Genomic DNA, 16,016 nt, shown 5'->3' with positions numbered 1-16,016 from the left:
AATGCTAAGTGTCGCCAAACGCTAGATGGTGTTGATAGTTTTTTCGATGCTAGTGCCAGCTTCCAATCTACAAGTTACCCATACCCTTTGGGTTTAAGTTTGTTTCGAAATAATTCAAAATTTTCGGAAACTAAGAACATTTTTTTGGTTATTATCAGATAATTGGCCTCCCACCCCCCCTTTGATTTTCCTGTGAATAATTCCTTGGTACCCTGAGATTGTACTTCTCTCATTATTTTTTTTTCTGCTGGTCTTTTTTCTACTGGCCTTAAGTTTTTATCTCTTTAACTATGAGATTTATTAACTTAAAAAAATGTTTATGCTAAAACAATGTCTTTCTTTATGAATCTTTTATTTCTGATTTCTTTTAGGTGAATAATGCAGGCTGTATGGTCAACACACGAGAAATAAATGAAGATGGCTTGGAGGCAAACTTTGCTACAAATACGCTCGGAACACATATTCTAACCAGAACTTTAATTCCAGCCTTGGAAAGGTGTATTTCTAAAAATTTTGTAAATACTTGTAGAAAAGTCTCATTTTTCGTCTTCCTTTTCTTTATGTTCGTTTTTTTATTCTTATTTTCGACTTTTCTGATCTAACGAATCTCTTTCCTTTATCTCTTTTTTTTCACGCTTCCTCTTTCTCTACTTCTACTCTTTGTATGTAACAATTGTTGCACGGTTTGTGAAATTGTGCAAATTGTTCAGAGAACTAACAGCAGGAAAAAATCAAGCTAATCCTTGAAAAGATAAAAATTAACACCATTTAACGTCACCTCGCAAATTCCTAAAGTTGTCTGTGTTTTCTTTTAGTATTCTGCACTGGTGAGAATTATCGTGTTATTCTGCTGTACTTATACTGCTTGAGAATTAGAATATTTTTTTAATGGTCACCTTAAAAGGTACATTTAGATATTTTGATAATAGTTGCTTAAAAACATTTCTTTTTCACTTTTTATTGCTAATATTTCAGTAGACTAAACACCTTTGAACTTTTTTTTTAAACTGAGTTCTTATTTTTAAAAATGAATTCTTTTAGACTGAAACGGCAGTTTGTTTATTTTGCTTGGTATTGCCAGTTTATTTTGGGGGAGGGGCACAACTTAAAAAAAAACATAAAAAGGGGGAATATATGGAACTATAGGGCACATCCCAATATTTTTGCGGAAGGGGGTGATTTTTGCATAATCGATGACTGATTGGACCACAAGAGTATAAATGACGTTAGAAAAGTATTACCCTCCCTTAATAATGGATTTTTCTACTTCAAAAAGGCACTATCATCTTAGAGTGTATGATTATTTTGTATCGTAATTTTGGATTACTTAGCCTTATATTTTCTGTTCTTATCATCTCATAAATGTTTTATTAAAATACTGTTCTTTTCTTTTTACCACCATGCTGGCCTTTTAAATCCTTCATGTTACCGGTAGCTTTTTTTTTCTTATAGTGGTTTACTTGGGACCTCTAATTAGAGTACTAAGAAGAATTTAATTTTCTTATTGAGCTCATTTTAAATTAAACCTCTTGAAGTTGGAAGTAAAACATTCATTGAAAATGTTCAAATAGTCAGTGAATAGAAAATACTATATACAAAATACACAGAGCGAAAACCTTTGCAAAGAAGAGATTGAGTCCCTAAAATACTGAAAAAGCATTAGAGGTTGCAATGCTGTTTTTGCCTTCTAGTGCTCACTCTGCGTCCTTTCTTTTTATTAAATAAAATAAAAAACAAGTTTCTTTAACTGAAAGTAAGGAACGACATTAAAACTTAAAACGAACAGAAATTATTCCGTATATGAAAGGGGCTGTCCCCTCTTCAACACCTCGCTCTTTACGCTAAAGTTTTTTATTGTTTAAAAAAAAAATAGAGTTCTGAGAAAGGGTCAAACTTTAGCGTAAAGAGCGAGGCGTTGAGGAGGGGACAGCCCCTTTCATATACGGAATAATTTCTGTTCGTTTTAAGTTTTAATGTCGTTTCTTACTTTCAGTTAAAAAAACTTGTTTTTTTCAGTTTGATTTCTGAACATTTTTAAATTAATGCAGGTTTTGTCCTTGGCTCACCGTATATGAATAATTAAAACAAATTTGCATATTAATTTTACTTTTATTTGGTTAAATGGCTTTCTCGAAAGTTGTTTAATTTTATTTACGAACGTTTTTATTAGTAATAAATATACGTAACTTACGAATTAACTTACGTATTAAACTTCTATATTCATATATTTTTAATACGTATATTAAGGGGTTCGCCCCCCTAGTCAATACCTTGCTCTTTAAGCGAAAGTTCGAATTTTGTTCCAATTCTTTAAAAATGACCCTTTAATCACAAAGGCCGTTAATTAGAATAAATAGCTCTTATGAAAGTACTAAAAAATCTGGCTTAAAGAGCGAGGTATTGACTAGGGGGTGAGCCCAATCATGTATCTAATATTTTCTGTTCGTTTTAAGTTTTGATGTTGCTCATTACTTTCAGTTGAAAAACTTGTTATTTATATTTAATTTCTGATTTTTTTAATACTGCTGGGAAATCCGGCGCCCCCTTCACAGCAATGTCCCTTCCCCCATGAAAACTTCCTTCATGGAAATATCCTCCCACATAACCCACGAAACCCTCCCCCTCCCACTACCAGAAAAAATCCCCCCTTAAAACGTCTGTATACTTCCCAATAACCAATGCCATATGTTAACATTGGGTAAAGTTCATAACTTTCAGCCCTCCGCCCCGGGGGCTTCGGGGATTAAGTCATCCTAAAAGACATGGTTATCACATTATCGACCATACTAAACAAAATCGTTATCTCAAAATTTTGATCGGTGACTTTGGGGAAAAAATGAGCATTGGAGGGGGCCTAGTTGCCCTCCATTTTTTTGGTCACTTAAAAAGGGCACAGGAACTTTTAATTTCCGTTCCAATGAGCCCTCCTACGATATTCTAGGACCACTGGGTCGATACGATCACCCCTGAGAAAAAAAAAAAATAATAAAAAAAAAACACGCATACGTGATCTTTCTTCTGGCAAAAAATGCAAAATTCCACATTTTTGCAGATACGAGCTTGAAACCTCTACAGTAGGGTTCTCTGATACGCAGAATATGATGGTGTGATTTTCATTAAGGTTCTATATTTTTCAGGGGGTCTTTCACCCTTTTTTCGAAAATCAGCCAAATTTTCTCAGGCGCGTAACTTTTGATGGGTAGAACTAAATTTGATGAAGCTTATATATTTGAAATAAGCATTAAAATGTGATTCTTTTGATATATCTATGGGTATCAAAATACCATTTTCTAGAGTTTCGGTTACCATTGAGCCGGGTCCCTCCTTACTTACAGTTCGTTACCACGAACTGTTTGATATAGCTGACTTTTGACGTTTTTGCGTATTTTAGAACTGAGAAACCGAAAGTTGTTACCGTGTCGTATTATATGTTTGTGTGTTTGTGTTCATTTGTTTATTTGTATGTGTATTTTAGAACTGAGAAACCGAGATTTGTTATCGTATCACGATCTTTGAATGTGTATTTGTCATACTATTTGTCCATGCATTTGTGTTTGAGTATTTGTATGTGTATTTGTTTATATTTTTTAGAACTAGGAAGCCAAGAGTTGTTATCGTGTCACATTTCTCGTATGTGTGTTTAGTATTGTAGGACTGAGAAACCGAGAGTTGAGATTGTGTGATATTGTTTGTTTGTATTCATTTGTTTATTTTAGGACTGAGAAGCCAAGAGTTGTTATCGTGTCACATTTCTTGTATGTGTGTTTAGTATTGTAGGACTGAGAAACCGAGAGTTGAGATTGTGTGATATTGTTTGTTTGTATTCATTTGTTTATTTTAGGACTGAGAAGCCAAGAGTTGTTATCGTGTCACATTTCTTGTATGTGTGTTTAGTATTGTAGGACTGAGAAACCGAGAGTTGAGATTGTGTGATATTTTTTGTTTGTATTCATTTGTTTATTTTAGGACTGAGAAGCCAAGAGTTGTTATCGTGTCACATATCTTGTATGTGTGTTTAGTATTGTAGGACTGAGAAACCGAGAGTTGAGATTGTGTGATATTTTTTGTTTGTATTCATTTGTTTATTTTAGGACTGAGAAGCCAAGAGTTGTTATCGTGTCACATTTCTTGTATGTGTGTTTAGTATTGTAGGACTGAGAAACCGAGAGTTGAGATTGTGTGATATTGTTTGTTTGTATTCATTTGTTTATTTTAGGACTGAGAAGCCAAGAGTTGTTATCGTGTCACATTTCTTGTATGTGTGTTTAGTATTGTAGGACTGAGAAACCGAGAGTTGAGATTATGTGATATTATTTGTTTGTATTTATTTGTTTATTTTAGGACTGAGAAGCCGAGAGTTGTTATCGTGTCATCTGGTGGTATGCTGGTTCAAACATTGAATCTTGATGACTTCAATTTCGAAAAACTAAAGCCTTTTGATGGAACGATGGCTTATGCACAAAACAAACGACAACAGGTATTATGTTTTTATTAATTAATAACTTATGACTGACATATTAAAAATAATATAATAAATTGTATGGAAATTAATTATTAGGGACTAAAAAAACAAAAATGTTTTCTAAGGAAGCAGCCTCCTCCTCGAGCATACGGGCAGGAAATGAGAAAAAAGATAAGCCATTCCAAATACAATCTTTGGGGCGGTTTGAATCTTAGCTCTTCATATATAAGAAAAACTTATTTGGTATTATCATCAGGGCCCAGGGCCCTATCCCTTTAAAAATGTGGCATCTTTTTCGTATATTGAACACCGTCCTAGTGGCCCGATCTGTATCCACCTGTTTCCTCAGAATTTAAGTTTGAGGATGAAAATAATCATCTGCTGATTCTTCATGATGGAAGTTTTTTTTTTTTCACAAAAATAGCACGAGCTTTCGTATTTCTTTTTTTTTTTTTTTTTTACATCATTTGCCCAAAAGTGTTCGATTTTCCTCCCAATTTTTCTTGTTTTCAATCATAGGTCCTTCAGATGAATATGGAAGGAGGAGAGTGGGGTTTTATCCCCAGCTCTCTCCATTCTGAAGAATATTTCCAGAGTAAGCCATCAAACTGAAAGCTGCGTGTTGACAATTCCTCTCTTGTTGCAGAGATATTTTAGGCGTATCATAAAAGATTCATGGCGTATGTTTACCTACACAGAAGGGAAAGGGGTGGGAGGGCATGTCTTGTACAAAAGATGTGTGAAAGACTGATAAAAAGGTTCCCCTTTGTAAAACGCGAGAATCACAACCCTAAAATTCATTTTTGGTACTTCACCTTGAGCCTTAGTTCCTCTGGAGCCATTGATGGCGCATATGGTGTTAACGAAGACTTTACTTGCTCCAAAGTGGTGCTGCATTGATGACGTCTTTCCATTCAGGTACTAATGAGGTCTCGATCGTCCTTGGATCTCGATCAAAAGTTCGCCGCAAGGTGTTCTTTGGATGACCTCGTCCTCTTCTGCCGTCTGGTTTCCAATTGTAGACATCGCAAGGAAGATGACCTTCTTTCATGCGAAGTACATGTCCAAAATATGTCCACTTCTTCTTCCTTAGGACAACAGTAATGAGAGGCCAGTTCTACTGCGGGTTTCAGGGTTACTGACTCTGTTACCAGATTATATTTGGAATTCTCCTCAGGCGCAAATTTTCGAATGCAAGGATTATCCTTTCAAGCTGTTGGTTCATTTACCACCATTCACACTAGCGTAGAGGAGTATGGGTAATATATTGCTACTGAAGAAACATAGCTTCAGTCGCAGAGAGTTTTTTTCTGCTTCTCCAAATCGGATTAGTCTATTAAAAGTTCTGATTGACTGACCAATTCTGCGTTTAATCTTGGTCATAATTTCACTATCACAATCTGTCCAGCTACCCAGATATTTGAACGGATTTACTTTTTCTAGGATGTTTATTTATTCCCGGAGTATTGTTATACAAATGTTAACCTTGAACGTATGCAACGGGGGTCTAAGGGGGGTGGCAATCTACCATATATTTAAGAGATCCGTTGATCAAACAACATTTTGAAACCAACTATAGGTAAGGAGCGATCCTTTGCAATAGCCAGCTATTAGGGTGGATGCAACTAATTTTTTATTATTGGGAGGAGTGGACTCACTTCAGGTCGCAAAAGCGTATTTACGCTTTTGCGGCCCTCCTGTATCGGCCCTTTTACGCTCCTGCCCACGTTTTCGAACTTTTCATGAGAGGTGCTTCAAATGAACACGATGAATATGGATTTAACCTCGGAAAGCTCAGTTCTTATTGAGCAAACGATATTTTTTAATGAAATGTTAGCTCTCAACATATTTCGATAATAAATTTAACTTAAATGTAACGAGTAAAAAAAAAATCAGAATATTGTTATTTATTTTGAAAGGCAAATGCACCTAAATCATTCCTTTGTTGAAGCATCGATATGCTGAAGTTGATCTTCATCAAAAACAGTGGGGGCTGATGGGTGGTACCCCCCACGCATTTAATATGATCCTGGATGTGAATTAAAACGAACAGAAATCAAATAATGAAAAAATTAAAGCGAGATTCAAATCTGAAAAAAAAAATATCTATAGAAGGGGGCTGTCCCCTTAATTCTCCGTTTTTACGCTAGAGTCCCCACCCCATAAAGACTTTTTTCACCAACACTTCAAGAAAAAATGCTCTGAAACCAGAGCAATGTGATAAAAAGTTTTTTTTCCGTAATTCCTTAAGAATGGAAGGGCTTATTTATTCGTATATTCTTTAAGCAATAAGATTTTCAGCATGAACGTTTTGAAATACGGTCGGTAAATAAGATACTTGCAATTACTGGTTTCATTCTAAAATGTTTTCAGTTAAGCACTTGTTAAACTTCAGCGTAAAGTGCGAGGGGTTAGAGTCAAAAGGACAACAACTATTCAGGGATGACTTTCTATGTCATGACCACCCTGCTCTTTCATTTTTAGTAATTAAAAAATAGATTTTTTCAGATCGCAGAAAACCAAAATAGTTTGTTACTTTTTAATGTATTTGGAGATAAGTTGCATTTTTTTTCCTTTTAATTAAAAAACCAAAAATAGTTTGTTACTGTTTAATGTATTTGGAGATAAGTTGCATTTTTTCCTTTAAATTAAAAAAATATATATTTTCAGAAGCGAATGGTGTATGATTAGTCAACTATACGAAAACTAGAAAATCTATTTTTGACTTTTTTTTTCAACTGACTCGTGATATTTTCCTATATTTGTTGGATTTTAAAAACTAGCGCTACTGAAAACTGAGCTTGTAGTTAAAGTTTTAACTAAAATTAGATTTAAAAAAGAAAGCAAAGTTTCCAAAAAATTTAAAAAAGAAAGCAAGTTGCCGAAACTACTCAAGGAATAGGGGTAAAATTAAATAGTTTCCATTTAGTTTGACAGAAGTACAAAAAGAGCTGTTCAAGCTCTTCAAAAAGTACAAAAATGCTGTTCAAACTGATAAATTCTATTTTGTCAGGTACATTACTTGTTTTGGGATCTGTTGATAGTGATCTCTTTCTAATGTGTAATTCAAAATCCTCTTTCGATACTTTTTTTCAAAAAGTTTTTTTATTAAAGATAGTTATGGCAGAAGAATATGCCAAGCAGTATCCAAAGGTTCATTTCGCAACCATGCACCCTGGTTGGGCGGATACACCAGCTGTAAAAAGCTCAATGCCTGATTTTTACGAGAAAGTAAAGAGCAAGCTAAGAACTCCGGAGCAAGGAGCAGATACCGCAATATGGCTTGCGATTTGCGACAAGGCTCTCGAACATCCATCGGGTGAATTCTTCCAGGGTAATTCTCTGTCTTTTTTTTCTTTTTTTTTATGATATCGACAATGGTAATTGAAGTATAACCTAATTTAACCAACTATTAACGCTAATTTAGCTATTTAGTTGATTCATTAACTAATTCAGTGTGACTATTTAATTAATTGAACTATTCACTAATTAATTACGGTTAATCAAAAATAATGGCTTTAAATAAACACAGCGTCCAAAATGTTATTGCGATTTTTATTTTTTATATTGGAAGCTGTTTTTTTTTAGCCAAGTTCATTGGATTTGTGGAGGCAATAATAGATATTTGATATCCTGCTCGAAAAAACTGAAAAAAAAGATTGAAAAATGTTCTTCTCAAAAGTTACAAGCATTTGGAACTAACAGCGACTTATCAAACAGTTCATGGTAACAAACTGTAAGTAAGGAGCGACCCGGCTCAATAGTAACTGAAACTCTAAAAAATGGAATTTTGATACTGATAGATATATCAAAAGAATCAGCTCATTGTGCTGATTTTAAATATATAAGTTTTATTAAGTTTAGTCTTACCAATTAAAGGCTATGAGCCTGAGAAAATATGCCTGATTTCCGAAAAAAGGGGGAAAATCCTCTAAAAGTATTACAATCTTAATGAAAATCACACCATCAGATTCAGCGTATCAGAAATCTCCTATCTGTAAAAATGTGGAATGTTGTAATTTTGCCAGAAGTAAGATCAATGATGAGTGTTTATTTCTTTTTTTTCCAGGGGTGATCGTATCGACCCAGTGGTCCTAGAATATCGAGAGAGGGCTTATTTGAAGGGAAATGAAATTCTAGCGCCCTTTTTAAGTGACCAAAAAGATTGGAGGGCCACCTGGTCCCCTCTCCCACCCCTTTTTTCGCAAAATCGTCCGATCAAAATTTTGAGATAGCTATTTTGCTCATCATAGTTGAAAAGCCAAATAACTATGCCTTCGCATATAAAATGACCCCCCCCCCCCACAGTCCCAAGGGAAGGGCCTTTAAGTCATAAAATTTGCCCATTTTTTACACATAGTATTTGTTATTGTGAAGTATGTATACATTTTCGGGTGGGGGACGAATTTTTGTCTTGTTTTTTTTCCAAGGGGGAATTTTCTATGGGGAGAAAAGCTTCCAAGGGGCGAACTTGTAAGGGGAAATTATACACTGGGGTAATTTGCCAGAATTCCTATACAAAATTCTTTGTATATGTCTTGCTTTCTCTTTTGTGTCTCAATTTTATGCGTGGAGTTGTTATGGGTAATTGTCCGGGGTAAATTTTCATCAGGACTGAATCGTCTAGAGGATCTTTCCGTGGGGAGGGGGATTTCTCCGTGGAGGTTGGGCCAGATTTCCTGGCATTACATAAAAACGATCAGAAATTAAATTAAAAAAACAAGTTTCTTCAACTGAAAGTAAGGAGCAACATTGAAACTCAAAATTAACAGAAATTATTACGTGTATGAAAGGGATTGCCCCCTCCTCAACACCTTGCTCTTGAAGTTTGAATTTTGTCCCAATTCTTTAAGAACGACTCCTGAAACACAGTGGGTCATTTAATTAGAACAATAGGAAGCTTTTTTAAAACATTACCGTAAAGAGCGAGGTGTTGAGGAGGGGGCAATCCCCTTCACACACGTAATAATTTTTGTTCGTTTTAAGTTGTAATGTTGCTCCTTACTTTCAGTTGAAAAAAGTTGTTTTTTTTCATTTAATCATATTAGGAACTGCATAAGAGCCGAAATTTTTGTTTTGATTAAACTGACTGGTTTACTTGTGACATTGTCTTAAGAAATTTTCGGGTAAAATTCGTTTCATTTTTCAAGCAAAATCCAAGCATCATCCTTTCAGATTAACATTTTGAAGGTATCCCCTCCCCCCTCTCCTCAAGACGAATGAATATCGTTCTAGAAAACGATTTTTAGCTTCAGACTCCACAAAATTATGCAGTGGAGATGCCCTCTACTACTTCTGAAAAGTCATTGCAGCACCAAGCGTACCGCTTCGCACCCTCTTTCTCCACTCCACGTTTACTAGGCTATCATTTCTTCGAAATTTTTTTAACTGCTCAAAGTCAGCCTACAGCACTTTTTGCAGTCAGGGTTCTGGCTAGGAAACTTGGGGTATGTCCCCCTCGACTCCGCTACGAGGTCATTCCTTGCAGGTTTTGCCTTCTAGGAATAGGTATGGAGGGAAAATCCAATGCAATTACTGTAAAAACAATACTTTGACTATGTAAAAAAAAATAATGGAAAGATAATTTTTGGTTTCAATCTTCAACGGTTATTGCACTACCCTTCTAAAGGCGAATATATTTGTTGCTCAGTCTCCTTTGTTTGGTCTTCAGTTTTATTTATGCAACCCATACCTCGAATGTTGATTAAATTAATTAAGGTTAAATTTGACCTAGTTAATTCGGTAGGTAAATATATACCAAATCCTATCCTATTATTGTTTCTGATGTAAATGGGAGGTAAGTTTAAACTTTACCCCCGCCCCCTAATGTAGAAATATATACCCTGAATTGGCTTTTATGGGGGGGGGGGGGCTAAATTCATTTCCGATATAAATGATTATTATATTCGTAATCAGCATAAAAAAAGGCATCAAATGGTGTATTCACTTTATTCCTAACTCAATAATACGATTTGGTATATATTTACCATTCGGTAAATTAGTTAAATTATTTGCGATGTTTTTTAATGAATTTACGAAACTGTTTTTGGGGGGTGGGCTTTTCTGCTTTTTAAAATGAATATTTAAATTTGAGGATCGATCGGGAGGCAATTAACCCCCCCCCCTCCCACGCCCCATTATTTTGATACCACTACATGGCCAGAATCTGGATCTTGAAAATTCTAGTTGATTTCTTTGGGATTGATCTGAATGATTTTTTATTAAAACTCTATTTGCTTCAATTTAAATTTCGCTTTAAAAGATTAGGTAGAATATAGTACGATTATATAAACATCGCTCTAGCAGCTCCACCAATTCCTTATTTTTGTACAACTAAAATAAACATGGTATATCAAATGAACCTAACTAAATTTTAAAATGTAATTGGAGGATTTTCGTTTTTCCTTTAATTGCTGCAGCTTTACTTCACTATTTTCGCCTCCCTATCTTATTTTTTTTTTTTACTTTTTTTTTTCTGTGATAAATCATTATATTCTTTGTTAAATAAGCAAAGAAATTTTTGGATATATTTTATTTTTATATTTTAGACAGGAAGGCGGTTGCTAAACATTTGCCTCTGGCATGGACCAAGAGCAGCAAAGAGGAGCAAGAAACCCTCATGAAAGGGCTTGATGAACTTATGGAAAAATTTAAGCCGTAATCTATTCCACCAAAAATACCTGTTTTATGTGACATTCTCTGTGATTTTGGATATTGTGTTGTCGGCTTTTCTTTTGCTCTTTTTTGATTTTTTTTGTAAATAATTTTCATAAATTGAAAGTTGCATAATATTTGTGTATGGAACCGAATTTTTTCCAGAAATTTTGTAACCGCCATAAAATTGTTCGGAAGCAACAATTTTATCCCAAAAAATGCTCGAGATAGTCGGATTTTCTACCTTACTTCCTGTACTATATTCTGAGCGAAAAGGACATATCTCATTTTTTTTCGTTTTCCCAGGTTTTCCGTATTAAAGATGCTGAGGTATCATGGCTTTCACATCTAAAGGCCATATGCGACGTTTAAATACTTCACAGATTATTCCCAAAGCTGCGAATTATCTTGACTTATTATCTTGACCACATATTGGGAATTATTCTGAGCGAAAACGACATATTTCAATTTTCTTAGTTTTCCTAGATTTACCGTATTAAAGATGCTGAGGAATCATGGCTTCACAAAAGGTTTCACATCTAAAGGCCATATCCGACGATTACATACTTCACAGATTATTCCCAAAACTGGGAATTATCTTGACCAATTATTGGGAATTATTCTGAGCAAAAAGGACACATTTCAATTTTCTTCGTTTTCCTAGATTTTCCATGTTAAAAATGCTGAGGTATCATGGCTTCACATCAGCTTTCACATCTAAAGGCCATACCCGACGTTTACATACTTCACAGATTAATCCCAAAACTGTGCTAACCTCGCCTGAACGGGATGGTCAGCAGAAAAATAGTGATGAGACCACACTGCCTTTCCATCATAAACAATAAGTGGAACAACAGGGAAATTTTTATACCAGACAGTAGACGCAACTTTTAAATGAATATTTCAACCCTCTATCTAAGGGCTGTCCTCAGCAAAACAAACGAAGAAAAAACCAATATAAAAGAAACTCAGATTAAAATTCGATCATTAAAACTGAAAAAAGTTTTTTTTTAATTTTCAAAACAGCCCTAATATCAGTACTTCAAGGAAGTTCAACCAGGACTCTTGGATATAGGGTCGAAATATTCATTTAAAAGTTGCGTTCCACTGTCTTGTATAAAAATTTCCCTGTTGTCCTACTTATTGTTTATGGTCAGCAGAATACTGTAAATCAGGAGTATAAGAGTGGGATTGAACATACACTGCCCCGCTGATTTTTTCCTTTGAGAATAATTTAGTAATTCGAAGCATTCTACTGTTTTAAAAAGACCCTGCTTTTGTCGCTCTTTTTTTCTTTTTAAATTAAATATTTATTTAGATACAATAAACAAACAATAAAAGCACATACATGATCATATACTTCTATTCATTTTAAATGTTTAGGAAAAATAATTGGCTTAATAGGCCTTACAATTGAAGTAATTTATTCCAGTCAAGTGAAAATGAGAGAAACAAAGAGTAGGTGATAAAATCCTGTAAGGCAGCAGCCGGTGATAGTTTTAGCCATCCTCACTCCAATCTCACAGAATCCCTTAAAATCTGTTGCAAAATAAACGGATCATCATTACTTTGAAGAACTCAAAATGAATTCACTAGGGACGGAAATGTCCCTAACCATACCGAAGAACAATATAAAATATATGGATGTATTATAGAAAAACACACCAACCTTGAAATGATATGTAGGATAAGGTGCGTGAGCTTTTGAAGTATTTCTACGTCAATTTCCATTTCACAGACAAAAATACTCAAATAAACTGAGTAATTAAAAAACTTTTTTTCTTCATCCTCTCTCAGAAACCAATTCTGAGTTATATTTCATCAATATTCCGTTCATCCATTTTTTGGTAGTTATACAATTATTAGCATTTTTCGTTGTGTAGATTTTCTCCTTCATTGCCACACTGAGTCGCGAAAGGAAACAAGCATAAACTTTTGCTGTTTACACAACAAGCCCAACTAAACGATTCTAATGACCTATTATTACTACTAATGCTGCAGTAACTACTTCTACTACTACTTATCGTCGGCCATTACAATCATCAATAGGGCGTTACAACCGTTCGCTATTGAATAAAAATGAACAAGTGGAAATACGTAAAAATAAGGTAGTAAAAGTGATATTTTTCGGAATCAGAAGAAAGTAAGGATTCTATTGATACAATTAGTCAACTAAAAGAGCAAATATAACAAAATAGGATAGCCTAATTGGTTTCTGTAATAAAAGTATTCTTTTAGGTAAGTTAACTAACTAAATTTATTTTGAAAAGTTAAATCTTAAATAATTTTAACAGTAAATATATTAATGCATATTTTATATTTTTAGCTATTCAAGGATATATACATTTCTTTTCAATTCCTATTAGGTAGTAAGATAGAGCTATATTCTTACATAATTTTAATCATTTAATCACTGTTGTCAGGTTTGCCCAGTTTACTGCCAATTAATAACAGTATTTGTCTTTTGCTACTGCAATCAGGAAAGTTACACTTTCTAGATCTACATAAGGACATAATTTTTTCGCTCATTTTCCGCTGATTTTTCGTACACGTTCCTTACTTTCAAACTTGGTGCCAGCTAAGTGCTAAAAGTGCATAACGACATATGACGTTGTTTTCATCAAAGATTGAGTTTCAGGTTTGCCTCATTTTTAAAACGTATCTGGTTCTATAGGTTTCCACTTAACCAATTTAAAGAATTAGATTTCATTTTTACTGTTCTTGGTTCTTCAAATCCCTAAGAGGTGACTTGAAGATTAGAAAATTTGAAAAAAAATAAAATTTGAGCCCACAAATACAGCCCAAATGTACCAGTAATCCGGATTGTACCAAGAAATGCCCAAATGTACCACATTGTACTAGGACCCCTAAGTTTTGTCAAGCTGGTACGATTTTACTGCATTGGCTAAGCCGAGTCTGCAAAATTCACTCTCCTTCCTAGTAAAATTTCCTCTCTGAAAAATATGTATGTTTTTACATTACTTGTAGTCAATTACCTGGTTTTACCGGTAATTACAAACCATTAGGCTATATAGTTTACAAGTAATTAAACTGCAAGCATTTGTTTAATTTAGCATAATTTTGCCGCGGTCAAAGAAACAATCTTTCATCTGTAATCCATAACGAACCGAATATTCACAGATGTTTGTTTCACATGGTGGACGTGAAAACCGAGCGCGGAAGTGAAATTTGACTCCTCCCAGAACTTAGCGTTAATGATCTCTACTAAAACATCCGGGTCGTAAATTGTTTACTACTAGAAAATTTTGGTCGTTTTGGTTCTTATTGGACCAAATATGCCATGTGGATAGATAAAAAGAATAACCCTTTTGAAAGATGTTACGAAAACATAACATACTGCTATTGGGACAGAAAAATTTAGTTTTTGGCGAGGTCTAACAAAGGACAGTAAATTTGGTTGAGCGCAAACACCAAGCGACGCCGTCATCTGACTTCCTAATGGTATGTCTATAAAATTCTTTAGTCTATCTAGAAAATTCATACTCATACATACCTAAAAAATTATGCCTTTTTGCCTGTAAATTACATGCAATTAACAAACTGGTTGTTCTGGTAACTGAAATTGCCATATAGTTTTACCAGTGCTAATACTAGAAGCTTTTACTTACATTTAACGTAGATCTTAGATCCACCTGTGCCTCCAGAAGTACCCAGATCATCAAGAAGGAGTCGCCACTCTTGCCAATGGTTGCTGCTGCCAGAATGCCGTCGCCCAGAGGTTTGATTGACGTGTGGAGGTTACGCAGGTTCATCTGGCACGTTCTCACAGGGTGTTTCTGGGCCTGCCTCTGCAGCATAAACCTCTTGGTGGGCAGTAGAGCGCTTCATTGGGTAGTCAGAGATTGTCCATGCAAAGTACATGGGCAAGGTATCCCCTTCGAACTCTTACAATATCAGTCACATGAAGTTGAAATGTCTTGCGGTGCATGGATCCATTAGTTATCTGCAGCTGCCAGTGGATTTTGATGATTTTTCTTAGACATGAATTTTCAAAAGTGAGCATTCTTCTGTCTTGTGCCTGGTTTTAGCAGCGTAAAGGAGAACTGGTATAACGTTGTTATTGAAAAGTCGCAGTTTTAGCCATAGAGAGTCGCAGTTTTAGCCATAGAGAGAAGCTCTTGGGCATAAACTCCCGTATTGAAAGCTCTATTAGTTTGGCCGATTCTTGCGAGTGATTCTTTTATGGGTGATCCTGTTTCTTCAGTACATTCGAGGTATCCCCGATGATTAATACCACGTTTCAGTATAATTCAAAACATTTCCAACTACCACGCCACGAAGTTGGGTTGGAGCAAGAGTGTACGCACACAGGTATAAATGAGCTGAAACTTAACGGGAGAACGAAACCGTGGTAAAACATATATTTTGACTTCAATGACAACAGACATTCTCAACACAAACTGAATCAAGCGTTTACACATAAAACAATTTTTGACGGGAAGATTTTTTACCACAAGTTTTCAATGGGGGGGGGGGGTAAAAACACAAACTGAATCAAGCGTTTACACATAAAACAATTTTCGACTGGAAAATTTTTTACCACACGTTTTCAATGGGGGGGGGGGGGTAAAAAAATAGGGGATAATTTATAGTGGGGCGTAGTTCCAGGGTTATCATCTGGTTGTTAATAGTGTACATGATCACATTTCTTGTAGAAATGGATACATTTAAGCCCTAATTTTTCTTTTTTCAGAGTAACTTAAGTGGTTAGTGATTTTAAGCTTTTATGTTGTGGTTTGTTTTTTTTACCTGCCAAATAAAATTTTATAGAAAGGATCTCTTCAGCTTAAAAGAAATCTTGATTTCAATGCTCTTGAAATACCCAAGAAAGGATTAAAAACGAGAACAAGAAATTCAGTAGAAAGGTTCTACTCAGTTG

General features: G+C 34.8%; 1 protein-coding gene across 3 annotated transcripts in view; it reads left to right on the top strand.

Annotated features, from left to right (window-relative positions):
- The window catches only part of LOC148941150 (dehydrogenase/reductase SDR family member 12-like), a 110,918-nt gene extending 99,665 nt beyond the window's left edge, over positions 1–11,253 (top strand). For all 3 annotated transcript variants that reach the window (XM_089103794.1, XM_089103795.1, XM_089103796.1), the window contains exons 5-8: positions 372–496; positions 4,342–4,477; positions 7,577–7,796; positions 11,011–11,253. In XM_089103794.1, the coding sequence (XP_088959920.1) occupies positions 372–496; positions 4,342–4,477; positions 7,577–7,796; positions 11,011–11,123 (594 nt within the window). In that variant the 3' untranslated portion in view covers positions 11,124–11,253. The remainder of the gene's footprint in view (positions 1–371; positions 497–4,341; positions 4,478–7,576; positions 7,797–11,010) is intronic.
- Positions 11,254–16,016: the final 4,763 nt, after the last annotated feature.

This window comes from Artemia sp. Qi Xiang Cuo, chromosome 18 (genome assembly GCF_049724085.1).
Source record: "Artemia sp. Qi Xiang Cuo chromosome 18, ASM4972408v1, whole genome shotgun sequence".
Taxonomy (NCBI): Eukaryota; Metazoa; Arthropoda; class Branchiopoda; order Anostraca; family Artemiidae; genus Artemia; species Artemia sp. Qi Xiang Cuo.
This window is presented reverse-complemented; position numbering and strand designations above follow the sequence as displayed.